This window comes from Gopherus evgoodei, chromosome 16, assembly GCF_007399415.2.
Source record: "Gopherus evgoodei ecotype Sinaloan lineage chromosome 16, rGopEvg1_v1.p, whole genome shotgun sequence".
Lineage (NCBI taxonomy): Eukaryota > Metazoa > Chordata > Testudines > Testudinidae > Gopherus > Gopherus evgoodei.
In genome coordinates, this window is record NC_044337.1 from 12,414,254 (window position 1) to 12,441,992 (window position 27,739).

A 27,739-nucleotide genomic window follows, 5' to 3' on the forward strand; every position below is an offset into this window, starting at 1 on the left:
CCCCTTTCCTCTCCATTCATTAGAGTGGGTTTCCCAAATCTGATTTCCTAATCCGTTCCTCTGATGGAACAGTTGTTTCTAGGTGCCCAGAATCTTCTACCAATTTGGAGAAAACAAAGGTCCCGTATTGGGTCATCTCTCTAACAGCTCAGTGCTAGCCTGTCGATTTCTTAGTCAGACTTCATGGCTGCGATTCTCAAAGGGACCTGTCTCATTGAAAGTAAGTCAGCATTAGGTGCTTAAAGCCCTTTGGAAATCCCAGCCTAGATTTCCGCAGTGGGTTGGTACTGAGGGATTTCAGTAGATATCCAATACTTTTATAAGGAAGAGGTTGATCAGTTGTCCCAGTCCCAGGCTATGCCAAGCTCTGTAGAGGAGAACAACCTCAGAGGAAAGTTCCAGTTACCAATAAGCAAGCTGGCTGTTTTGCTCAGCTGTATTTTGACATTTCATCACCTATGTGTTTGCTACTAGCAAGGGAAAAGCAGCCTGTAGTCCTCTCTTCTAACATTTTTCACAACAGGCACAGGTATTTGTGTATTTTCTCTCCTGTGGTTTTGTTTCTCAGTTCAGATTTGTTTTTGGGAAAGGCATATTTTGCTCAAGATTGTTGTGATGGATTAGATGACCTTTGTTTTGTCACCAGTTCTGTTTGAAAGAGGCCTGGAATGAATTTTCTGCCGTGCAGTACATCGTATAATTTTCTATAGACCTGGACGGTTTTGCCATTGATGGTGTATATTGTAACTTTCTTTGGTGATGTGTATTCAGGGTGATCAGGGACTGCCAGGTGTTCCAGGAGATATTGGATTCCAAGGAGACAAGGTAATTGCTTTCAGTTTTTCTTCTTACATAGATAACATGTGTAGCTGCCGGCTTTCTCAGCTCATATTCAAACCATGTTCTTTTGAAAGCTCTGGTTCCTCCTGTCATAAAGTCGCTATAGTTTTTTGCATTACACCCTCAGATTCACCCCCACACACACTCTGCATAACTCTGAGAACTTCTCAAAACAAAATCAATAGAATGCCATTTTTTTTAAACATGCAGTTCTGTATGGGAAAATAAGGTGCTTCCTACAGAAAGGGCCATAACCTCCTGCAGAAACTGAAAGTGATGGAACAAGATCTTCTGATTAGGAGCAATATGCATGGTCTGCTGGCTGCGGAGTCAGTGAATTTGTCTGCTACAGGGACTTAGGCCCCAAAGCAGCAAAGCACTTAAGAATATGCATAACTTTAAGCACAAACAGTCGGAATCCTGTTGACTTCAGTGGAACTACTGGTATGATTAATGCTACCCATGTGCTTTGCTGGACTGGGGCCTCTGTAGTGGTCAGCCACACCTCCCTACATAGCTTATATGTTCTTAGGGCCATATTTAGAGGGTACAGCTCATTGGCATCAGTGTGGGTGACCATGCTTATGCTAGGGTTGAATTTGGCCCCGAGAATCTATAGTTCTTTAGCATGTGTCCCTGCAAATACAACCAGAGAGCAGGGAATTTCAGGCAAAGAAAGCATGCATGCCAGGTCCCTGCCCTACGAAAGCATGAGTGAGTGTCTTTGTGCTACATACAGTACACAACAGTCTGTGTAGCTCTTAGGATCAGGGTGCAGCAGCTGTGTTTTCCACATGCTGGGGAGCAATGTGCATATGTCCCACTTGAAAGGATGCTGTGAGGAGGTGTGTGCTAGCGCTCTGGGTGCAGAGAAGGAGGGTGCCTGCATTAGCTAGGAAGACCACGTAGCAGAAAGGCAAAGTCTCCATGTGCCAGATCTCAGGGAACAGATGTGTGGGTTACCTGTGTAACAGGTGTAAGTAGCCAAGCATGCATGTATGCCTGCCAGCCAGGGAGGAGAGTGTCTGAGCACCTGCCAGCCAGGGGTTGGTGTGTGTGAACAGCTGTGTAAGGATCTGCAGGGAGTGGAGTTGGACTATTAGTAGGGTGACCAGATATCCCATTTTTATAGAGACGGTCCTATTTTGGGGGATTTTTCCTTATATAGGCGCCTATTACCCTTTCACCCCCTGTCCCGTTTTTTCAGTTGCTATCTGGTCACCCTACATATTAGCATGTAAAACTCTACAGATCAGAGGTGGGAAACAAAGAGATCCCTACGCCATGGGATGCACTGTGCTGGGATTTTGGCTGGGGAAACCACCAATCAAAGGACTTTCAACAGCTGGCCTTAAGACCCTATGAGAGCAAGAAAGAAGAGGATGTTGGAGCAATGTAACTGTACAGCAATGTTAACTAAGGGTGTCCTTGTAGAACTCGGTCTTTTTTAAATGAGTGACTCCTAAAGTCCTCTCCTCTCCTTCAGGACAGTCTTTCCAGCCTTGTATTGGTGACAATACCAGGCAGCCTCATGAGGCAGCACAGCTGACTCCTTTATCCTCTCCTTACACATGCTGAGGTCCCGCCCCATATCCTGGTGTATGAATGCACCAAGGGAAAAGAGAGAGGCTTATGCTTGGCAGGTTTAATCTGTTCTTCTGTGTCCTTCCATACTGTGGTCACCCACCCCTCAAAGCACTGGATATGACTGGAGTTGTCAGGACAAAAAGATTCTGTCGCTGTTGCAGAAGCATGGGGTGGGGGCTTTACAGTGGTTATTTTGCATCTGTTTAATTCTGTTTACTGAAAAATTGTTTCTCTGTTTCCCAGGGCAGTCAGGGCTTTCCTGGGATACCAGGAGCCCGAGGAAAGCCAGGTCCCCCTGTAAGTAATGCCTTTAACCATCTTCTGTTTCCTAATCTTGCCTCTAAAGAGTTCAGTGCCCAGCTGGAAAGACGGCTCGGCAGGGTGGATGTTATTCTAAACAGGAACCTCAGCAGCTGTCTTACATTCACCCTTGTTTTCTGATTTGGCAGGGAAAGGTTGGTGACAAAGGTCCAGTCGGGTTTCCAGGACCACCCGGTCCGGAGGTATGTGCCTTCAGCTCTGATCATTCCTTTACTTCTTGATTTCTGCCTCCTGTCTTTGTTGGCAAACCTTCATAATTCCCCCACCTCCCAAGCAATCCTCACTGCAAAGGGAAAATGAGAAACGTCCATTGGACAGCTGCAGGCTACTTCGCTGCTGAGATTCCACCTCCTTTGAACTCCAGCTTGGAGTTTTAATTTAGGAATCATTTAGATACTCCCTCCCTGCCAGTCTTGGAAACCACTCTTCAGGTGGATCCATCTATAGATTCGGTGGAATTTATTTGCTTCTGACTCAACCAGCAATGCTCCATGTGGATGCAGGGTTGAAGCCTTTGCTAGCAAAGGACAGGCAAATTCCTGCTGAACTCACTGCCATAGTGCTGCGCTGACAGGTTGTCAGTTTGCATAAGGACCCCTCCTCTGTGTTTTATCTTCAGACGGTTCCCTCCCTCCCTCGCTCCCCACTCCGTGCAATCTCTGGGGGTTTCCAAAGTCAAAACTCCATGCTATGCAGTAAGCTCCTCGCACATTCCGACCCGGCTGCAGTGATGTATAGTGAGACCAAGAGGACAGAGTCCTTGAGCCACCAGTCCCAATCCTCTCTCTACCTCCATGTGATACCAAGACCCCACTTGTTGTAGTCTGTTCTCTCCTTGTTTCCTACAATTATTTAAATCACTAATAATGCTTAGCACCTTTTCCTCCGTAGGGTTGAGAACACACTGAGAAAGGAGGTATCATCCCCATTTTACAAACAGGGGATCTGAAACCTAGAAAGCTGAAGCAAGTTGCTCAAGGACACACGACAAGTCAGTGGCAGAATCCAGCTTGCCCAGCCCTCTCTCCTTTCCCATAGAGCAATAGATATAACCATCATGGCATCCCTCACCTGTCCAAGCAAGGTCCCATAGCTGTCTTGGTCATCATGGAGCTCTCCAGCCTGTCTTCTGCTGTTGCCCCTTTCCCAAGGAAAGAGCTCATTTCCTGAGTCAAACCCTTTTAGACAGTTACTTTATTGGTCAGGGGAGAGGAATGGGGGCCCGTTTTTCCACTCTGGACGATCATACATCAGTCATGATGAGGAGAACAGCAGTGGGTTTTCAGCTCAGCAGGTTCATCACCATCCTACAGTGGGTCTCAGTTCTTCCTTCTAGAAGTTTTTATCCTTCTAGCCTCTGTAGTGGGTAACTTGGGAATCTTTTTAACCAAATACTGTTCATGTTAGAAGACAACCCCATTGTCCTCACCCAAAACCATGTTGTGATGCCTTCAAGTACAAGATCAATTTCTCTGCAGCATGTTGTGGTTCACGCCCTTATTAATACTTAGAAAATATACGTTGTGAGCCCGAGACACATTTGTAGTGCTGGCTGATAGACTGTTTTCCTTTCATCAGTGTCCTGGTATTTTGCTGGACCTGGAATGGCTCTCTGTCAAGTGGTATCACTTAGTAATTCTTGTTCTTTGTTTCTACTGGAAATGACTATGGATTCCTTTGTTTCTTCAGTGAATGGGTTGTGGGTGGAAAGGGGGTCACAGTTTGGTTAAAGACAGCAGCTAATGAGCATGTCAGCACCTTTCCTAATTCCTAGGCTGCTTCCCTTTGTCATTCAGGCAGGTGATTTATTTCTCTGAGAAATGAGATTATATACTATCTGATAAAGCTTAATTAAAAACCAAAATGCCATTTTAAATATGTGATGACAGGGAGGCCCTTACAACAGGGAATTTTGCAAGGAGATGGACCGAAAAGGGGCTGTTAACAGAAGGGATTCCTTGTTCTTACTTAAACCAATAATCTAGATCTCTTTTCTACTGTTACTCTCTGGATTTCATCTGGTTATTTCAAAGCTGCTTCAGTCCCTGCAGTTGCCCCGCAGTGGCCTGTGTGCACACAGTGCCAGCAAATGATGCTAGTCACAACACAAAGCGTCAAATGAATCTATAGAAGAGCTCTTAGAAGAGCACACAAAGCCTTTCCAGAAAGCTCTCTAATGTAACACCAACCATTTCTGATTCTCTCTAGGGCTTTCCAGGGGATATTGGCACACCAGGACAAAATGGCCCCGAAGGCCCGAAGGTGAGCGGCTCTCAGATAGAAGCCTTGTGCTGAGTTGGAAACAGTCAATGAAAACACAGATGTGGGAAGCAGGGTGGGAGAAAAATCCCTGGAGATTCCTGGAGATTGGTCTGGCTGAGACTCCGGTTTGGTCTGGTTTGGATTGAGTTCCCTCCAAGAGTGGGATTTTTCTTTTTTTCTAAAACAAAATTGACATTGGATCCTTCCCCATGGCAACGTGTGTTGGAAAGAGAACTGTCTCACTTTAATGGACCCTCAGAGCTTTGCTTCTATTTTCTGAGAACCTTTTCTTTTGGATCCATTGCAGGGGAAGCCCGGAGCACGAGGTTTACCTGGGCCAAGAGGACAGCCTGGCCAAGAGGTAAGTATCCATGAGGCTTCCAAAGCCAAATGCAGTCCTTGTCAAGAAAACTTTCCCTTTCCAGTCACGTTAATCTTTTCCATAAATGGGGCCCCAGGTTTGCTCCGTCTCCACCGTTTGCTCCATCTGCACCTGGGAGCAGATACTTAGTCTCAGTCACCAATCAGAAACCTGCAAAATCACAGATCCACTGAGGTTAGCTCTAGAGGCTACATGCTCCCCTCAATCCGTGCATCCAACTCCTGCTGGCATCAGCAGGGGCCTAGCCACCCCACTAGCTTCTTTTTTCTACACCTCATCTTGGTGCCTTCTTCCACTCAGGTCCCTATGCCTGAAAATCTTCCTTTCCTGACCCAAGGTCCAGTGTGCCTCTATTCTGTGTTCCTTCACACTTTGCCTTAAAGCGCATTTTCTAATGTGAGGCCTACAAACCCTGGTCTTCCCCACAGAGTAGCATCACCTTCTAAAATAAATAATGAACAGGATCTGCTCATTATTCTCCATCATGTGCACGTGACCTCATTGCTGCGTAATCCCAGGTCTGCTGCCTCTGCCCATCGTGTTGTGCCTTCATTCAGGGCTTAATTATGCCCCTCACTCGGGGGGTTGCCATTGACTTTAGTGACCCTTAAACTGGAAACACTTTAGGGCAGAGACAGCCTCATTCTTCTCTTGCTCACAACAGCTGTACACCAGTGTCATTCCAGTGACTTCACTGTCGTTTCTCTTGATTTACATCAGCCTGAGCGGAAAATCAAGCTCATTGTCTTTTGTCTTTCAAGAGCCATCTACATTTGTAGCCCTATGCAAATAATCCAAATTCAGTGCATGAACGGAAAGCACTGTACAAAGCAGTCATAATTCTTAGCCTTATTTAACACTGGTCATTTTAAAAGAGCTTTTACAAGCATTAACTGATGCATCTGCATGACCCCTTGCCTCCCCGTCGTCTGTGAGATAGGAGTGTATTCTATCCAATTTGCAGATGGGGAAACCAGGACATAGATTCAGTGGCTCACCCCAGGTCACACAGCGAATCAGTGTCAAAATCAGGTATCATTGACTTCCAATCCACTTGACCGCATGGCTTCTATTAGTGGTCCTAACGGTCTAACTCAAAACCACTAGAGCAGTGGGTGGGCTAAGAACACTTTCAATTTCTCTTTCTATTGTGGGTTTAGGCCAGACACTTGAGATCACCATCCTGTGGCTTAATTGAAGGTCTCCTAGAAACTTTAAATCTGATCCAGACTAAACAGAAACTGACGAGGAACCCAGATGCAGGACCTAGTTCAATTGCCATGTAAGCCTTTGGGAAATCTCAGTAATGGAGCAAATCTAGTGTCCTGTGTGAAAGTGAAGGAAAACTCTCAGTATATTTGATATGTGTGAAAGTCTGTGAGAAACCTTGCACCTGGGGCAAAAAGAGCAAGTTCTCCAGGGATTGCGTCCTTGGCCAAACCGAACTAATCAGATTCCCGTGATTAAGTACAGTATCTTGTGGGCCAAATTCTTCCCTTTGGTAAGCACATGCAATTGCCATTAACTTCTCTGGGAATTTCCGGTGGGCATCCATAGGCAGGATTTGTCTTTAGGTTTATTCCTCTGGCAGTGGGATGGCTCCACAGACATATCTGGCTGCACTGAAATGGTGATGCAATCTCCTGGAAAGAAGTGCTCTGATAATCTTCTTCCTTTTCAGTCTGATGGGATGGAACTGTTAAAATGTTATGACAAGACAGCAGTTGCGTAAGCATGGGGATTGTGTATTTAAATGCTGATGGTATTACAAGCTATTTACTTTCATAACATTTCTGGAGCCCAAGAGATGTATAAGATTTTCTTACTAGTTTCATTTTTTTCCCCTTCAGGGAGATGAAGGACCCATAGGGCCACCAGGGTTCCCTGGTCCAGAGGTAGGTTTCACTGCTCTCAAGTGGCCTGGTCAGTTACTATGTAGCTCCATACACCTCACCAGGCATTTGAGGTTGGAAATAAAAATGAAAGATTCGACCCCCCCTATTTCAGTCAAAGAATGGTCCTGCTGGCAAGCACTGTATTGTCTATGTGCAACAAGGACTTGATCCAATGTCCATGGAAATCAATGGAAAGACTCCCACTGGGCATTGGATGGGGGCTATATAATGTCTTCATATTCAACTAAAGTTAGGCTAGATTAAAGCCCCATATAAACACCCTCAAACTTTGGGATAATTCAGATCCAAGTGCAAACTGTGTGACTTGGACCTAGCTCCATAATTCACCCCCATGGTGGCTTCCATGATTCAAAAATATGTCCCTGGTCTCATTTGAATGCTGCATTTGTTTTAAAGGAGAAGAGCAAGAAAAAGGATAGATTGAGAAATACAAGGATATGGACAGTGGACTTAAAAACTCCTTTTGTCTGCCCCATAATGTGAAAGTAGAGGACCCTCAATCAAAACAACAGAGCAGTACATTTGGGATAAACAAAAGGAATATAGTCATATCTTTGGAACTCACCACTGCAGGATTTTATGGCCTTTGAGAATATTTGCAGGATCCTGATATGATGGTAACCAGATCTCACCCTCTGGGTGTAATCTAATTGCTATATGGATCAGGAAAGGAATGTCTTACCCCACATACAACTTATTGCTATTGAGCACATGTGTTGATGCAGCAATTTTCACTGCCCTCTATAAAATCAGGTATTGGCTACTACCAAAGATCTGATGCTATAAATCCATTCCAGCCCCAGCTGATAGGGCAGAAACTGAAGCGGCTTTCTCGGGCAGGGAGTAAGTTTTCACCGGACCATTGGTTTGGGGGTGTATTCCTGCTTTGATGAGTGATAAGCATGGGCCATATATACTCACACACAGAGTCAACAGTTTACACTGATCTGTGGTGGACAGCAGTGATGCAACACGGCTGCAGGAAAGCTCATATTGGCTGAATTCTAGCTGGTACCAGTGGGGTATTGTTGCCAGGAAGCACAGGCTCCCAAATCCCGGCTAGTTGCTGTGGGGCACTGCTGTGACGACGCTCATTCTGGCACTAGGAAGACACTGCCTTTAGGGGCTCAGGATGCTGGAGCTTGAGCTGGCGCTAGGCACAGATGGCTGCTGGGAGTGTTAGGATGCCAGATGAATGCAGTGTATAATTACCCATCAAAAGGGCAGCAGTACAGCCCTTCCATTCATTACTTACAACGGCCATGCAACACTTCTGGTGTGATGCTGAAGAGATGAAATTTGCCTAATGGTGGAGCAGAGACTTCCTTACACATACAGTTTCTGTCTCAAGCTGGGATCCAGGTCATCCAGAGATCAGACCCAGAGCCAAGGCATTGTGCCCTGGTGCCTGGAAGAGCTGCTTTGGGATGTTGTAGTGGATTCTTTTGGAGACTCTACTTTGTAAGCAGAGCTGAGCAAATCATTGATTTTTCAGTTCGGCCTCTGAACTGAAAAATTCAGGTTCGTTTCTAACCAAAACTGATTTTTCATATTTTTTTCTCTGTGAAATGAAAAAGCAAAAAAACCCAACTCCTTTGTCTGGGTCAAACATTTTGAATGACTATTCGAAATGCTGGTTTTGAAATTTTGGTTTTTGGGGCTTTTTTGTCAGTGGAAACTATTTACTGACTCTGACCCAAATTCATAAACAGTTTCAGTGTATTTATTATTTGCCAAAAAAATGTCACCCAGCTCTATTTGTAAGTTGCATCAGGTCATGCAGGCTGTAGCTGCAGTGATCAAGGGCAGCTGCAACAGCTGGGAGCAAAGACAATATTGAGCCTTTTATATTCATCATCCTTTGTATGTTTCAGGGTCGACCTGGCAGGAAGGGATTTCCTGGAAAACCTGGCCCTGATGGTTCAAAGGTAAGGCGGGAGGGGTGTTCATACCAGAGAGCTGATGGGTTGGCGTGGGAGCCGGGGGGAGAGGAATTCGAGACTGGAGTTAAACTTCAAGAACCCCTCATGTTTAACATGTGCTGAGCTTCCAGTTTCCATCCTAGAAATGAAATGGGGCAGTGAGGATTTGCTCTTCTCTCTGCATTTCTCTCTGTCTTCGGCTTCTGGAAGCTCAGCCTCAGCTTGGTTTCTGTGGAAGAATGACTGTGCATTTTTAAACTACACGCTTTATTATAAACAAGTGTGTTTCTCTTTTGATATTAAACTGTTTAATTGTTTTTCCATTTCCTCTCCTTTTTTTGTTCTGAAACAATGCTAACCATTCCTATCTCTGCTGTTTCATTGGCAGCAGAAGGAGCTATTCCAAGAGCAGCCTGCTCTTCACAATACCAACCCCCAGCCTAAAAAAACCCCAAAGGCAGCTCTTTAAACACGTAAATAACAAAAATCTGTTCTGGCAGCACATCTGCAGTCATATTATCTGCTGACTGAGAAAATGCAGTTGCTGTGACCCAGAGACAACACCAGGTTAGCAGAAAGAACAGGAGTACTTGTGGCACCTTAGAGACTAACAAATTTTTTTGAGCATAATAAATTTGTTAGTCTCTAAGGTGCCACAAGTACTCCTGTTCTTTTTTCAGATACAGACTAACACGGCTGCTACTCTCAAACCAGGTTAGCAGTGACTGTCTTTTAGACAGCCTGTCCTGAGTTACTCAGACACTTCCCTTGACCAACCCTCCCACAGCCCACCCTTCTCCCTGGTCAGTCTGGGCTTAGGTACATCCCTGTGCTTTTCCCTCCATCCTCGGGCCATGCTCTCTGAATTATTGTAAGCAGTTGACTTTTTAATGGTGATCACAGTAGGTAATCAAAGTCACCACCAGAGGCTGGATTTTCAGGTGCATCGCACCCGCAATTGATCCTGAAGTTTTCCAAAGAATTCTGCACCCAACGTACTGAGCGTTTAGAAATTCGGTTCCTTATTTAGGTGCTCAAATGGGAGCTGAGCTCTCTTGAAAATCTGGCCACAGAAGTGCTTCTGTCATGTTAGCACAGACTGACTGTTCTTTCCTAATTAACAGGATCTTGGAAAATGTAGACAGCGTGGAAGTACCTATTTTGAAGGCTTGATCTCATTAGCAAGTGGGCTGATGCACAAGTTTGGTGCAGTGTTGTTGGACACGGCTTGTTAGTGCTGGAACAGTCAGTATTGAGACCCAGCACTACTCACCCAAAATATTTAGTTACGCCTGTCATTAATCCTGCTGTGCTGCAGTTGAGACACCAGGAGTTGAACCCTTTTGGAGAAAGATTTTTGACAAAGCAGCACTGAGTTAGCCTTCCGTGATACCTCTCTCCATCTCACTGCAGGGTGAGCCAGGACATCCAGGGCGGACAGGAAAAGTCGGTGAGCAGGTAAATTCCTTGTTTTCTTTGACCATTTGAATGTCTCGCATGTACCCATTTCCCTATGCATCCCTGGTACGGGGCAGAATCTTGACCTGTTTGCTGAAGATCAGGTGTTTTGTAAACACTGGGATTTTATAATATGTGAAATAGTATATTGTGTGTGTATGTGTGTAAAAATAACTTTTCCAGAGAGGCACAGAAAATTGTTGCCCTCCTTGCCCCTGTATTCTTTTCATCCTCAAGGGCCTCTCCTTATTCCTACTTTTCTTGCAAAATCATTGGTTCCCAACAAAATGGATTCTTTCATCATTAAGCCCAGATCCAATTAGCTCAGCCTCAAAGCATCGGTGACCTATGGGTGGCTCTCAAATGTCCATATGTTGTCAGTGGTATTTATAGGTGCACATGGTACCCTGCAGACAGTTTACAAAATAATGGGTCCCTGCCCTGAGGCACCTGAGACGCAATAGGAGATACGAATCAGATGCTGAGGCTGTTCCCCCAGGCAAACTTGATAGAAATAATCATCAGTTTCTTGAGTTCTTTTCATGGTCAATACCCCCTCACTGGCTGCCTGGTCCAGCATTGTACTGATCCCACCCGTGAGGTGCTGCGCTTCCTTGAAGCAGGGAGCACTCAGCATCTTGCAGGTTTATGTTTTTGGCAACGAGAGAACAGTGATCAGCACTGCTTCATTGCACCATAGCAGAGAATGTGCTGACTAGGAAACATAGGAAGATGCGTCATCTCCATAAGCTTCAGGGAAACCACAGGATTCAGGGAAAAAGAAACAAATGTTCCCCATCTTTGTGTGATCAAAACCAACCTACCTACCCACTACCAGCCCTGAAATTGTAGCCACAGAGCCTCCAACACATTCTTCTTGTTCCCACATGACCACATCGAGCTGGATGTGGCTGATTTGGCCAGAGCAACTGAGCGGCTGACCAGCTATTGGCAGAGGGATGTGCAACTTCTCCTGGCAGCCATCTTTCCCAAGTCTTTTCATTGCTTGTCAGTCAAGGTCTTTGGTTTGTTTGGTTTTGTTTTTCAGCCTCCCTGGATCTTTGTTCTCCTGTATCCAACAGCTGGAGGTCATTTGTCTCATGGCTCTCTGACCAAGCATGTTCAAAAGCCCGTGTCACAAAGGGCAATTGTCAGTACTAGCAAGATTTTCTCAGGGATTTGGCTAGATTGGAGAGGTTAGTTAGCTCTCCGTAAAGCACCATGCATACCTCCAATGCTATCGAACTAACACCGTATAACCACCAGGCCTTTGCAAAACTGGGGACATCAGTCAGCTTCCTGCTGTTCCTGTTCCTACTTCATGGACATAATGTCTCAAGACTGTTTATCTTAAACTCTGAGTTGGCCTCTGGCTGCAAAGCTTGCAACTATACCCTTGGTGTTCGGGACATCTGGGACACGTTTAGGGCACACAGATACCAGCCCTATATCCAGAGGCTAAAGTTCCCTGTTAGTGTCTTAATTTTTTAGGGCAGATTAAAGGATTTATGTATCTCAGCAAACTTAGCATAGCACAAACTGAGTGTCCAAATACCCAAATAAGTTTCAATGGCTTCTTTTCAAAGACATTTTCAAGCAAATTATACAAACAAACAATGAAACAAACAATGCTGGGAGACATGGAGGTGTACTGGACAGAGCACTGGACTGAGAATTGGGAGACCTAGGTTCTATTTCCAGTTCTGCCACTGGCTTTGGGCAAGACACTTCCCCTCTCTATGCCTCAGTTTTCCCATCTGTAAAAACAGGGGTAGTGATACTGACTTCCTTTGTAAAGTGCTTTGAGCTCCATTGCTGTATCATTAATATTACCACCTCCTGCAGCTCACACCAAATGTACTTTACAGAACTTTCTTCGGACTCGGGGCTCAATACAGAGAAATTTGATCACTCGCAGCCTCCATTGGCTTCAATGAAAGTAGAGAATGCTCACCACTTCCTGATCTATTTATTTATTAATGTTTGAAATAATAAATATTGGATCCACAAAGAAGCAGAGGTGCTTAGAATAGTGTCCATTTTCAGTTTCTTTCAACAAGATCACTCATTTGTTTTTAAACAGTTAAATGGGGCTTATGGGTAGGTAGAGATATAGAGAAAATAAACTGTAAAACAAAATCCTCTTAGTGCACAAACTTCTCCAATCTCTGAGTTTCACTTGACTAAAGGAAGAACCTACAGGAACACAAAATGCTGAATTGTATTAGCAGACAATTTAAAGGGGGAAGGTTGATCTTTATCATATAAAACACTGGGCTGGAAGTCAAGTGACCTGGGTTCGTTCTTGCTCTGCTGCCACAGCTGTGTGAATTTGGGCAACTCCCTTAAACTCTCTATGCCTCAGTTTCACCCCTGCAGGATGAGAAGGGTAACCCCCACTGCAGGTCGCAGTAGGAGGCATAATCAATTTAAAGTGTGAGCTCTTTGGGGCAGGGACAATCTCTTTCTCTCAGTTCTTACTCTGTACAGCTTCTAGAACATAAGAGCAGTCATATGGGATCAGGCCAATGGCCCATCCAGCCCAGTATCTTGTCTTCAGACAAGTGCCAGTGCCAGATGCTGCAGAAGAGATGAACCGAACAGGACAATTACTGAGTGATCCATCCCCTGTCATCCTGTTCTGGCTCAGGGACACCCAGAGCATGGGATTGTGCCCCTGATCACCTTGGCTAATAGCCAGTGACTAACCTATTCTCCATGAACTTCTCATTCTTTTTTTGAACCCAGTTACCTAGAGCCCTGCGTGGACACAAAATTTGTATCCATATCCGATCCACAAAAATGATTGGCATTGGCAGATATCTGTGGATATAGACAGGAGATCTGTGGATTTGCAGAACTCTAGTTCTACGTATGCTGGGCTCTGATATCAATTGAGAATTCTAGGTGCTGTTGTATTACAAATAATTATGAATGTTTTGAAAGTGCTTTGAGATCCTCAGCTGGAAGGTAGTGCAGAAGGACAGAGTATCATGATTATTATTCCTTCAGTCCCTCAAGGCTGACTCTGAATAAAAACTAAAGGCCCCATTCAGTGAAAAGAAAACACAGCTGGCCTCTGCTGATACTGAAGCCAGCACAGGGATCTGAAAGCTGGCTGGACTATTTTTACTCAATTAGTCTCTGTCTAGAAAAAAATTCTGTTTCCTTACCAGTTATGTCATTAGAACAAAAACGTCACACCAGGTTCGTGATAAATTACCTCCTTTCCTAACACACCTTTGCTAGACAATGCTTAGAGTATTTCCTCTCCTCCCCCTCCCACAGGGGGGTCAGGGCAAGCCAATACTGGGCTTTTTCATATAGCTGTGGTGGAAGTGGTTTGGGAGGAAAAAACTATACCCCAGATTTCCAGCCTATGAAAGATCTGATCTTCCCCGATTTCCTGCCTCTCCCAGGCAAAAGTGCTGTCTGAGAAGCCCCCATAGCTTCTGTGTCAGCGATGAGGCTTCTCAGAGTTGCTGCTAGGCATTCAGTAGCAACTGCCTCTGGTTCGAAGCAGCCAGCGTGATGGTGTGAAATAAGATCACATATACATCTCCTCGCTAGGCTCAAGCACTCTGCTTTCAGGACCATCTGTTTAAGCAAACATGGAAGTTTTGGAAAGATTTCCAGTGTTACTTGAGCATTCGCTGGGAGTGTTTCAGACCTGTATGGTGGCCCCTGATTCCTTACATCTCCATTGCAAAGAAACTGACTCAGGAAATTCACTAGAGGTTGCTCTCTGAATGCTGAAAGGTCTCCAGCTGCGCAGCTCCCCACCCTCTCCAGCCTGGATCTGCACGGTTTAACCCTTTCTTGTCAGCAGGTGGAGACAGAAACTGAGTGAGCAAAGACACCACAAGGGCCAAGACACCAGCCTTCCCCATACCTTACTGAACTGTGTGAAAACGGGCCCCAGGGACGGGAACTGCCTGAGTGTCCATGCCGGAGGCAGAAATCAAACCATGATGACACCAGAGGCAAGGAGACACCTGCCTTCCCCCTGCAGGAGACAGAATAACAAACCGGCGGAAGGTGCCTCGGGAGCAAAGACCCCCTGCCTGCCTTGTGCTGGGGACCATAAAGACTAATGATCAACCATGTCAGCAGGAGCAGCAGAGAGAGCATGAGCATGACCTATGCTCTTAACGAGCAGATTCTCTTCCAGCAGCAATGTCAGTGCCTCCCCTCATCATTAACAAAAGGATAACTAATCGCCATCTGGTTACAGTGCATCCTGTTGGACATTATGTTCAGCTACTTACCAGTCACGTGGGGGACTAGAGTGATGCTGTACACTTGACCTTTGAAGACCCAACAATGAAGATTTTGTGCCTGTTGCAGACCCCTCTCTAATTATCAGCTTTCTCTGAGTGGTATTAAGATTTCTGAGTACTTTGAGGTTAGGACAGCTAACCTAGCTCTTTACTGTCTGGCTTACTCCCATTTCCATCAATCCTGTGCCTCTGACTTCTATCTAATGCCCTCTGAGAGTCAGTGGCCATCTTCCGCAGGCGTCCCACATCCAGGTATAAATTCCTGTGTAAGTTATTACATGGCTCCCACTACCAGAGTATCTGAGCACCTCCGGCTTTAATGTATTTACCCACACAGCACCTCTTTGGAAGCAGGGCAGTGCTACTATCTTCATTTTACAGAGGGGGAACTGAGACACAAAGATTAAGTGATTTGTCTGAGGTCAAACAGTAAGTCAGTAGCAGAACAGGGTACTGATCCCAAGTCTCCCGAGACCCAGGGTAGCACCCTAACCACTGCACCATCATTCCTCTGGGGAACTAGTGCTTCTGAGCTGTGAGATCCTTTGCTTCCAGGTCTACAGACACTGCAGTGCAGGAATCTTTCTTGCGAGACCAGGTGTTTGGCCAACATGTCAAAATATATCTTTTGTTCAGTGCCCAAAGAGAGGCATGAAAATTCTAAAGCCAGAGGCTGGGGTCTGAGCTTTGCTGTGCAGAGGGTTAAAACCACATAGAAAATTCAAGGCAAGTCATGCAGCGTGGATCAAAGTGGCCTCCCAAATCAGTGATATTTACTGTTTTACTTTCCCTTTTTTCATCTAAATGGGATTATTGTACATTACCTTCCATTCCTTTCTGCTTCCGTTTGTTTTGTTTTCAGTTCTAACGAACCAGTAAAACACCAGGGGCCAGTGATTGGTTCCTGCTGGCAGGCACTCTGTGCCTGGGAGCACGTGCTTACGCTGAGCTCTGCTGTTGGTTGGGTTTTTCAAATGGTGCATGTTTCATTGCTGAGCTGCAGCAAAGGAGACAAGCTTAATTATAACAGGGCTGCATGATAAGCCAGGACATAGTGAACTCCTCATCCGATGTAAATGCTTTACATTCTTTATTGGTAACTGTGGGACTTTATCCATGCAGCCACTGCTGCTGGGATTTCATGTGCATTATTACACACGGTCCTTGAAGTTGTGTGTGTTGCTGTGTTTGATTTCATGGCAGTTGCTGGGAAGTTGGAAAAATATTTTATACAGGGTCCATTTTGTAGCAGTGACAGCAATCTAGGTCTACATTTCTCCCATGGATATGCTGGTCAGTATCTGCCATCATTGGCTCTTTTGGTAATATTTTAAGGCATGTATTGTTGTTTCCTGTGTTCTGTTAAGTGTGTCTATCACATTTTGGCTAGCAAAGAGCATTGTGAGACAAGCCACCATAGTGATTTCAGATTACCCGATGAACTCAGTGGGACTTTGTTTTGCCTAGACACAACTATGTTGTTTGTATATGTTTCAAATGTATCTCTCAGGCTAAAGTTAGCTCATCATAGAACAGATTTAAACATTTTATTAAAGTTAATGTTTAAATATACACAAGTTAAGAGGGAAGGTGCTGCACAGCTGGGGTCATGCTTGAGTTATGGGGGATTACAGGTATCGGTTGCAAGGATGAAGAGATACATGCATATCACATAACCAGCATAGAACCAGATTGAGGTGCAAGAGTTTTTAAAGTGTCAGTGGATAAGTGGGCTTGGGTACACCACCCATGGACTGTATAAGGAGTCCAAGTCAGTATAGGTGTAGTGAATAAGTATATGGGTGGGGTGCGTCCCTTGGTTCGTCAGGGAAGGAAGTGGGTTATTTCCCTGGTCGGCGGTCTCAATTACTCAATGTAGTATTGACAATGTCCTGTGATGTGTTCCATATAAATGTCTCTTGACTACCTGATGGTGTCGGACACCATGAGCTGTCTCATGAGCCGGGCGTAAAGTCGACTGACTCCGCATGCTCTCAGAAGCGGCTCGTTGTGGGGGTCCCACGAGCCCAGGGCTCCCATGATCAGGGCATGTATCTGAACCTCATAGCCCTGGGCTCTCAGGGTCTCGGCCAGCAGGATGTACTTCAACACCTTCCATGCTCGGGCCTTGTGGAAGGCCAGTGACCTGTTTTCAAATGGCACCGTGACTTCTACCATGAGCACCTTCTTCTTTTCTGCATCCATCACGACGATGTCGGGTCGCAGTCTGCTGTCTGTCCTGGGGATGGCCGAGTCGAGGGTGATTTTTCCCCAGGAATGGCGGGATGGCTTTCACCAGCTGGTTCTGGATGGTATTATGGTGGTGCCGCCAGGCTCCAGAGTGCTGTTTGCATCCACACAGGACATGGGGCAGAGTCTCAGTTAATACACTGGCTGCAAAAGCCAGAGGGACACCTGTGCTGAAAGTGATCTTCACCACTGGTTCTTCTGCTTCTTCTGTCTAGCTATGTTGCTACACACAGTCCTCTTGTTACCACATTCACATGAAGCAATGATGTCTTCCCTTGAGTTGTAAATGAGAACATATGCCCCCCAGTGTAGAGATCTCTCTACATCTCTTACTGGAGCTAGATGCTATACTAAGAACCAACCCTCATTACTTCCCCCATACTGCCACAAAAAGTGGAGGGTGAAGCGTTTATCTCCTGCCTGCTTGTATTTGCAATGTATGTGATAATGCATCCACCACTCCCGGTGGCTGAGATGATGAACTTGTGACGGAAATAGGATCCCATGGGGAGACGTTGTTCGTACTCTGCTTTGAATTCTTTATTCAAGGTTAATGCTCAGTTTCTGTTCCAATACCCCATCACTGTAGCACTAAAATTGCTCACATCAGGAGGCCTGGACACAGAAAATGTATTACATTTCTTTCACACTTTCCAACTAGCTGGCCCAGCTAGTGGCTTCCTCCGTTTTCTCAGTCTTGCCATTCTATTAAGTTCTTTCCATAAAGACTTCCCATTATGTAAACTGGTACTCCATGGTGGGCATCCATTTTGACATGGAAGGCTATATACCCAACCCTTAGGAAATATTCTAAAATGGCCTTGCTTTCAACAGTATCAATAGCTTTGTTCATTGCAGGTGCCTATAATGTTGTGTGGGACACACTTTAATTAGTCTCCAAATTTCATATGCCTTTTCACCTGTGGGAGAAGGCAAAGCTCTGAAATCACTGGGTTTCCAAGGAAACTGAGAAACATTTGACTTTTTACCTTTTACGGTGGCTTTCTGCCTATGTGCTTCTTCATTTAAGTTGTTTGATCATTCTACCCTGTGCTAGAAGACGAGCCTTTGTGTTTATGGCCTTATGTCCAAGCTCTGAAAATAACTAATAGTTATCAACTATGTATTTGTACCTGGGTCTGACTGAAAAGATAATTGATTCATTGACTGTGCCACCTAGTGGTCAGATATTGTCACATCTTTACCTTCTCCACCACTTTGTTCCTGTGTTGAACAGTTCAGTCTTTTTCTTAACTGGCCATTAGGATAAACACAGCTTCACCTTTCTGTGTCTCATAGTGTGGGTGTTGGGTATTTCTTTCTGATATTCATCCTTGTGCAGTAGGATTTCAGTTACTTGAACCGGGGTATCGCTGGGAGCATTTTAAAATTCTTGCAGAAGAGGATGCTGGCTCTTCTGCAAGATGCTGGTTCAACAGCCTGGAAACAACATCAAACTTGAGTTCCAGGCTTTCTTCTGAGTCCAGCTGTGAGTGGTGGTGGTTGTATTATTATTTGTTTGTTTGTATTGCAGTCGTGCATTAGAACCCTGGTCTCGAACCAGGGCCCCCCTGTGCAAAGCTCCCAGAACAAAGAGATGACCCAAAGAGCTTACAATACAAGCTTTCATTCCATAGCCTGCTTTCTTGAGATCGTTGAGAATGCAAGTTCCCAAAGTTGCACTGAGCTTGACCTCCATCCTTAGTAAAACAATATTTTTACAATCAGTTTGTGTTTCCTTCCATCCTCGATGGAGCTGCTGGAACAGCTGGCAACATCCTGCTTCCAAGGGGGTAGCTGTGCATCCTGGATGTTAGCATCTTTTGGGATTGGCCTGGGTTTGCATCATGACACGATCGCATCTCAGTCTCCTGGCAAGTCATTGTTGTGTACTGCTGGACAAATTGCTAAAGGTGGCATCTCATTCCAAGCTTAATCACTTCTGATATGCTCTTCACCTTTCCAGCTGCCTCCTTAACAACTCACTTTCAATGAGACATCACTCCCAGTCCCAAACCGTGATGAACAATTGCACCCACCAGCCAAGTGAATGAGAACGTCGGGAAGAGCCTGTGTGTCTGACCTCTGGCCCTGCCTAGAGATTGGCCTGACCGAATGTAATCCAAGGTCAGATGTTCCCCTACAGGCTCATCTCTGCACCTCAGGAAGGAGTTCCTGTGGCAGCTACTCTCGTTGCATTTAAAAGAATATAGCCCATAGAGGCATTCGGGGTAATCAGCAGCAGTCAGTGGAGAGACCCCTGTAGTGTTAGACATCTCTGAACAGCAGCAGTACTGAGTCTCATACACAGGCACAACTAGGGCTCTTCTTCCTTATTACATGGCACGGCTCTTTTTGCCCCTCTCTCTCTCCTGGATGTGACTCTGTGGAGGATGATGACTTTTGGCTCCTGTGGAAGTTGCATAACCTGTAAGCTGACTGCACTGACTGATTTGTAACAGGGTGGTATCACTTGATGCTCTAGCAGTGTGCAAATGTAAACTGACCTGTGAAGAGTGAGAGATTAGAGATATCTGCCGTTGCTTGCTGGAGACAGAAACCAAGCTGGACTGAGAAAAGATCTATTGCAGAAGCAGAGCCCACCTGCCTTTCCTCCGCTGGGAATGAAGGGTTTGAAACATTGACAGGAGATTTGAAAATGCCCCATTCCTTCAAAGTGAAATATACAGGGGTGGAAAAACAGTGATTTTTTTTCCCCCTGACATTTCAGTAGAATGTTTTTAAATGTAAAATAAAAGTGTGTTCCTTGGGGGGGGGAGGGTGTTATAAATAAGTCTTGTGAATAAAATAGAGTGACTCTTCCCTCCTCCACACACTGTGAAATTTATCCTGGGTGTTGCTGTGAGTTAACTCTGACATGGATCCTGCCAGGACAGTATTGCCCAAATAACCCTCTTCAAACTCACCTGACGACACCAGCCTGAACATTTGGGGAGACTGCCTTTGATTTAATAATACTTCAAATGTACATAGCGTTTGGCACCTGCATATGTGACAGTGCTTCACAACGGTGGGGAAGTATGGGGGCTAGCTGGGGAAACTGAAACAGTAGTTAAGTGACTACTGCCTAGGTTTGCATAACGAGGCAGCAGCAGCAGAGCTAGGAACAGAACTCAGGTCTCCTGGCTCTGTTCGCTGGCACATGCTGCCTCCTTAACATGTTCCTGAATCCAGTCAAGTTGGTTCTGGAACTTTTGAAGTTCATATGTGGATCTGATGTGTATCTGGCCTCTGTTCTCATAATGGACCAGACTAAAACCCCAGATCAAAACAGCCTTGAACTTTAAATTTGAATGGGATAAGGACAAAGGACTAAAGAAAGCTCTTGTCGAGCTGCATTGGGCCTGTCCACTGCTCTTTGTGACCCCATCTCAAAGTGCAGAATTTCTGGAATGGATTAGTTTGGGGATTTTTTGTTCCTCCTCTCTTTACTGGCTTAGGAAATCCCCATTTTTTTTAAAGTCTCTCCCAGCACCCTGTGGCTTCCTTTTCCAAATGTTTCAACTCTGTGAACCAGGCACGAGTATGGGGCGAGAGATCAGAGTCTCAAATTCACAAAGCAGTTTTAAGCTCCACAGAGGCATCCCTAAACCACCAAACTCCAGGAATCCACCTAACAACACATTAGGGATCTGTCCAATGAACTCAGTTAGAATGGTCTGACATTGATCTGCCAGACTTGCTCCGCAACCGCCTCTCAGTAGCAGCCAAGGCGCTCTCTATAGCCATACAAGCTGGACCATAGCTTTCATTCACACCACAGATGCCAGCTATTGGCAGGTTGTGAAGTGGCTCAACATGAGATTAATCCCTTCAGTTATGGATTCTGAAAAAGGACACAGTAACGAAGCTTGCCAGGATGAGGAACAAGGTGGTTAGCTGCTCCAGCAGCCCTGCAATAAGAGAGAAAATGGAGTGTTCCATTTAAAGCAAACCCACTGGAAAAATTTCCTTTAGATTCTAAAGCTTTTATTGAGTTGGGAGGGTCTATTTTACTCATACAATGTGAACAGCTTCTCAAGAATTTTCAGTTTATACTTTCATACTGTAGCCATTTTTTTCTTCATGATTAAAAGCCATTCTGTTTGGTTCTTTATCGTCCCAAATGATGATCATTCCCAAAATCTTGTGTCTGGGTTTGTTTTTCAAGAAGTCTTCTGATTAGCGTGACAAATCTACTGTTCTGTTAACCCCTCCAATTGCATCTGCTCTAGCTTTTATTCTCTATAAATATCTCAGCCATGCTGCTCCTAGAATGGCAACACTAATCAGACAGGGCTCCAAGCCGCTGCTGACTTTTTATCCTAACTAACCCAGAGACATGTCTGCGCAATATGATGGTCACCAGAGTCTTTTCTATATTGGCTCTTCCCCCACTGATATCCCCAGCAGAATTATGCTTACAGAAGCAAAAGTCGGGAAACGTTAGCAACATAAAACCCTCCATAAACTAGGCCTCTCTGTCGAATGCTGTTGGCTGAGCCAGTAATTTGTTCCTGGTATTGTGTTTTGTGGCTCTCCTAGATGTTAGCATTGAAGTTCCAACTGTCTCATAAAGCAGAAACATCTGGTTGAATTAGGGACTCCTATGTCTGGGAGCACCGCTATCCTCTCTAGTAGCCAATAAGAACTACTGAACAGCATACAAAGGACACTGGGCTCATTCCGCTAGCAAGGAAAATCAAATACATTGTTTACTCTCTATGGAAATAAAGCAGAAAATTAATTGCACTCTTCTGTTCTCCTCAGGGTCTGATGGGTTTCATCGGTCCAGTCGGGGAACCTGGAATAGTGGGAGAGAAGGTAGGAAAGGTTTGCAAACAAATTGGCTGTTGTTTTTTGGGAGGAGAGCAAAGGGAGTATGTGAAATTATTTAATGTAACAGTTTAGATTTCTTAACTCAAAATGCGTGAAGAATGTTGCAATTCCAAGATGTGATGAGTTAGCCTTGTGCCAGTCAGAGACTTAAGTTCTACTTCACTTGAGGGATTGCCACTCGTTCTTCCTTTAAAGGGACAGTCACAAATTTTTTTGAACCTAGGAATTATTGCCGGGGCAGGAGGGGAGTTTTGCTCATTCATTCATAGTCTTGTGAGAAGCCCATAAATAACATTCCCAGCTGTCTTTTCCCCTTTTCTTGCTGGCAAATGTTACCTCCTCTTCCAAGCCTGTGATTCAAAGAGAGGTTGAGCTTTACCAGGCTTTCAGAGCACACCTCATTAATGCACCAGCATCGCTGATCATGTCACTGCATCTCTGGGAATGTGAGGCCCAGTCCTTCACTCCGTACCTTGGACAAAGCAGAAGCAAATGGGAGTGCAGCTTGCAAACTGATCCCTGCATTGCATATCCCTGTGCCCGTGCACAGTTCCCCATGAATGCCTCAGGATTTGTTAGTGAATCTCAGATGCAAAGGGAGCACAGTACTGTAGATATGGAACTAAGCAGATGCCAATCTTAACACCATTTACCTTAATTAGATATAGAACATGGACGGTGCATAAACAGTAGACAGAGTTGAAGTTCTCTTTGTTGTCAGCAAGACAGTGTTATTGCACTGCATACTTTAGTAATGCTAACACGCTCTAGCAGTCCAGCCATAAGGTTAATACAAATATAAAATGGTACATTATACTGTGCCCTCACCCCATTTCACGATTGCTCCTCAGACTTTTATCCTCTGGGACAAAGTCATGGTGTCAGGACATCATTCTGTTTATCTTGTGTTGTCTTGGAACAAACTTTATTGCCTATATTACACTAAAACCTAGAGACTCCACTGTGCTAGGTGTTGTGCATATAGCATATGAGACAATCCTAGCCTAAAAAGATTTTACAGTTGAAATGAACATGGCAGACAAAGGGTGGAAGAAATTACATGTTAACTTCATTTTATAGAAAGGGAACTGAGGCACAGATTAAGTGACTTGCCCAAGGTTACACAGAAAGTCTGTGGAAGAGCCAGAAATTGAATCCAGGTATGCTGAGTTCCAGTCGAGCGTGTTAATTACAAAACCAACCTTCATGGTGGAATTCAACATTTGTAATATGATGATGTTACATCAGTGTCAGGACAAACTCAGGCTATCTTATGAAAATCTGCACTAGGAAACCTTCAGTGCAGCTGAAATTTGTACCATATCTTTTCTTCTCCCCCAAGGCAAATTTACAGATAACAAAAGTGACTATCATCGCATCAAAGCCTCAGCCATAATTCCAGCTGGCATTGGATCCTAGAGCTTACTGTGTTACTGTGCACTAAATGAAGTGGGAAATATGCTTTCATTTGACATAGCTGTGTCAGCAATCTCCATCCAGAAAGCTGCAAAACATAATGCTGAAGCAAACGGAATCAAACTACTGTCAAAGAGAACAATGTAGCTAACAGGTCTTTAATAAAATCCATGCATTTAGAAAGAAAGCTTGCCATTATCAATTGATTCACAAGGTCTAGCTAGTGACAACAGCCTCTTTGGATTTGTTTTTAATAGATATTTAGAATCCAGCAGTCATTTTCCCAGTACAGTCTAACTGTTGGAAGGAAGGTCAGATTCTGGGTGTAATATACTTGGCAGTATGTTTGTAACTCCTCCTCCTCCCCGCTAGTGTGCACACATACACGGAATTCAGGTGTGTGTTACCAATTGAGGACCATAGAGTCACTGAATGTGTTGCCAATCCATCCAGGCAGGAATAATTGTAAACCTATTGTTAGAACTGTAGATCGAACATCACTTCACCGTAGATTCAGGCAGAAGTACAACGATGCAGTATTGATAAAGAGTTACAACTTACCTATAAGATTCCTGGCTTTCTGTATCTCCAAAGATCATGATATGGAGGAACCAAGGATATATTGAACAGAGGTGACACGTCTCTGTGTGGTAACATAGACCTCTAAGGTCAAGATTTGCCTCAATTTTTGCTGCTGTCTTGAGACACCTTTAATAAAAAAAAAAAAAAAAGCCTGGTTTTAGAGGACAGATGTTCAGCCCCTTCTGACCATAAGACCCCTTTAAGGTGTCTCAAGTTGGACTCTTCAAAAGCATAGGCACCCAAAATTATTATTTATTATTTGTACTGTGGTGGTTCATGGACCAGAAACCCCTGGTGCTAGGTGCTGTACAAACAATGAACAAAAAGATGGGCCCTGCCCCAAAATGCTTGCAATCTACTTTTGAAAATCTTAGACTTAATTTCCAAACATGTTCTCAACATTAATAGTGACACCTATTCAGAATCGCCACCAAAGCTCCACAGCTTTTGGCCCACACTGCTCCAAACACAGCAATATGCAGTGAGAGTGAGACTCCCCAAGGGATAGCAGATAAGATGGGGAGGTATGGAGATACTTTCTGGGTTCTGTTCCCAGCTCTGCTATGGACTATTACGGGACCTTGAGTGAGTCATTTTCATTTCCTGTGCCTCAACTTCCCCATCTTTTCAATGGAGATCATGAAAACCCACCTCTCGGGGGTGCTGAGAATTGACGAAACTGCTGTATGCTGCTTTGAGATGCTACGGACATGTGGCCAATGGTGAATTTCTTACTGTGATTTTTTTTGTGGGAAATCAGCGGCTGTAACCTGATGGCCTCTTGGCACTAAACGGTCATTTCAGATGACAAACCAGGGGCCACTGTTCAGTCCACTCACTGCTACAGTGTCAGAAGGGAGAAGCTGTCAAGCTCAGCGCTGTTAATGGGCTATTGCAACTTCACATGAGTTCACAGCAGCCTGAGAAGTTGAGACAATTTGTGGATGCTTCATGATTTTCAACTGCAGTATTGTCCCACCCATTAGCTCATAATGCTCATTAACAAAATTACTTGCTGTGCTTTGTGTGCCATTGTCTTTCATAGGGTGACCGAGGCACAATCGGAGCACCGGGCCCACCGGGAGTCAAGGGGTCGATGGTAAGGAGTAAGTCTGCATTCTCTCGCTCACCCTCTGACTAATGGCCTCCCCATCTCTCACGGTTCCATGGTAAATTACAGCTCCGACCAGTCTGTTGGCTAAACCCTGATAGCTCCAAATTTTTCCTGCCTGTGTGGAGATGGAATGGGCATTTGACTGACTGATATCAAACTACAAACACTCCCACCCATCCACCTTAGCAGGATTATCCACATTGGCCACTCTGTTTACACCTCAGTCCATTCCCTCTTTGAAAGCGTGAGAGAACAGTGGTGCTTTTCAGCATGTCCTGCAGGTCAGCAAACATGGGGTCTGTTTCATGAGGCAAAGATAAATTAACTTCTAGTACGCTGCAGTATCTGAAGTGCTGCTTGTTTGCAGCATCCTGCCTGATGGAAAGGTGTAGTCTAGTTGTCTGAGGGCCAGGAACTCCTGGATTCCTGTCTTGCCTCTGACACTAGCTCCTTTTGTGCCCTGGGCCAAGACTTTAAGAGCCAGAAGTTCAGACCTGCTCAGTCCCCAGTAGTTTGAGCTCTTTTGAAAATCTGGGTCCGACTGTGGGTGCTGAGCCTTGAAAACCTGGCCCTCAGCTCTTTTATCCTGGCAGAAGTTGCTTGAGCTGGCAAGTGACTGATGCTGCCCTAGCTTCTATCACCCCCTGCTCTTCCCACGGAAAAAGAAAGTAGGTGAAGATTTCCAGAGAATGCATGCCATGTGTCATCATCTCCCTTTGTCTTTTAGGGGCATCCCGGGACGCCCGGAGGAATTGGTTTCTCAGGAGCTCCTGGACCACCAGTAAGTAAAGCCTAGTCATCTTGTAACTAGTGGGAAAGAGAGTCAGCGTCTTATATACCTGGTGCCGTGGGTCTGACCCAAGGCAGTCCTCTTCCAGTTGGCACTGGGTTTGAGTGGCAATTTGTGAATGAGAGACCCTGATGAAGAGATGGTACATGGGAGATCAAGAGGGGGTGGCATGGAAAGCGATGCTAAAATGGGCCAATACTTATGAGATGGCGAGGAGATGAGACAAAGGAGAGCTCTGAGCCAGTACAAGAGTCCCACACCCCCACAGAGCAGCTTTTAGGGCCCTTGTAAGTGTAAATACAGTCTAAGGGGCTGGTGCTGAGCACCTCCAGCCCTGGGCTGAGAGCACACAGTGCATTGCAGCAGCCACCCCCGCTTGCTCTGGATCCTGATTCAGCAAACATGCAGAAGGAGGTTTTCTGAAGCTCTCAGAAGCATCCCACTGTCTCACTGAGAGAGATTGTGCCAAATGGCTTATTTGGACTCTTGCTGGCAAGCATCTGCCTTCAGCTCTTAAGGGGAATGTGGTCAGGAGAAACGCAAGGCTTGGTGAAGTGTCCGATATTTGCTTGTTTTCTTACCGTGGTGAACTCATCTGGCATTTGTTTAGCACACGGGTAGGCAACCTTCAGCACGTGAGCTGATTTTCAGTGGCATTCACACTGCCCGGGTCCTGGCAACTGGTCTTGGAGGCTCTGCATTTTAATTGAATTTTAAATGAAGTTTCTTAAACATTTTAAGAACTTTTTTTACTTTACATACAACAACAGTTTAGTGATATATTATAGACTTATAAAAATAGACCTTCTAAAAATGTTAAAATGTATTACTGGCATGCGAAACCTTAAATTAGAGTGAATAAATGAAGATTCGGCACACCACTTCTGAAAGATTGCTGACCCCTGGTTTAGCATGTCTCCAAGGCTCACCCAATAAGGCAGCAGAGCAGTGTGTGTTTAGCAGCTGTGATCGTTGCATTAAGCTGGCTGTCAGTGGTAACTTTGCAAGTATTCACATAGTGACCATCAGAGTTTGCTGCAGAGTCTCCACCACCGCAGTACCACTTCCTAGCGGCTCTGGCTCGTAAGTCCCCTGAGGTTTGGAGGAGGATTTAAGCATCCTTGGAAGGCAACAGAGGCTCTGGATCCCCGGGGGTCCTAACTTTTGCGGCTCGTTGCTGTCTAACGTACTGGGCCGAAACCCTGCGTCCAACCCGAATAGGCACTTGTGCAATATACATAGCAGCTGTCCCTCGTTGGGCCCTTTATCTGGAAGAGTGACTCTACTAAGCCAACAACTGAGAGAGGAGTAAGGGGTTGGCACGAGGATGGATTTTAGTCTGGGGTGAGTGTCGTGCGGTTGGACAGTGCCTGTGCTGGGCCAAAGGCCGAACTGGCACTGCAGGAAGGTAGGCTGTAGCTGGTTGGAAGGAGCCAAGAGGCAGTTGTAGGGGGTGAGGGGAGTACAGGAACAGATTTCCCACTATGTATGTGAATTTTCACTAGCTGATTAATTGTTTTGTGCTGGGAGTCACATTTCTGTGGTGAAATGCCCAGTCGGTGCCAAGGTTTATCTTCTGGAGGCTTACGACAGCTGTGCCCCCTCAGAGAGAGTTCACAGATCCTGCTGGTCGCTCTCCCTGCCAGCTGCAGACAGCTGGTGCCTGGTCTCCAGCCATTTAAGACTCTCTGCGGTAGCATGACATGGGAGTAGTCTGTCTGATACAGACTAACACGGCTACCACTCTGAAACCTATCTTTAAATGTGTCCCCCTAGGACT

At 45.2% G+C, this 27,739-nt stretch overlaps 1 protein-coding gene across 3 annotated transcripts in view; it reads left to right on the top strand.

The window, feature by feature from the left end:
- LOC115636165 (collagen alpha-1(XXVII) chain-like) overlaps nucleotides 1-27,739 on the top strand; it is a 226,742-nt gene that overhangs the window by 116,177 nt on the left and 82,826 nt on the right. For all 3 annotated transcript variants that reach the window (XM_030535939.1, XM_030535940.1, XM_030535941.1), the window contains exons 17-27: nucleotides 772-825; nucleotides 2,671-2,724; nucleotides 2,877-2,930; nucleotides 4,957-5,010; nucleotides 5,318-5,371; nucleotides 7,243-7,287; nucleotides 9,183-9,236; nucleotides 10,644-10,688; nucleotides 21,989-22,042; nucleotides 25,101-25,154; nucleotides 25,897-25,950. In XM_030535939.1, coding sequence (XP_030391799.1) covers nucleotides 772-825; nucleotides 2,671-2,724; nucleotides 2,877-2,930; nucleotides 4,957-5,010; nucleotides 5,318-5,371; nucleotides 7,243-7,287; nucleotides 9,183-9,236; nucleotides 10,644-10,688; nucleotides 21,989-22,042; nucleotides 25,101-25,154; nucleotides 25,897-25,950 — 576 coding nt within the window. The remainder of the gene's footprint in view (nucleotides 1-771; nucleotides 826-2,670; nucleotides 2,725-2,876; nucleotides 2,931-4,956; nucleotides 5,011-5,317; nucleotides 5,372-7,242; nucleotides 7,288-9,182; nucleotides 9,237-10,643; nucleotides 10,689-21,988; nucleotides 22,043-25,100; nucleotides 25,155-25,896; nucleotides 25,951-27,739) is intronic.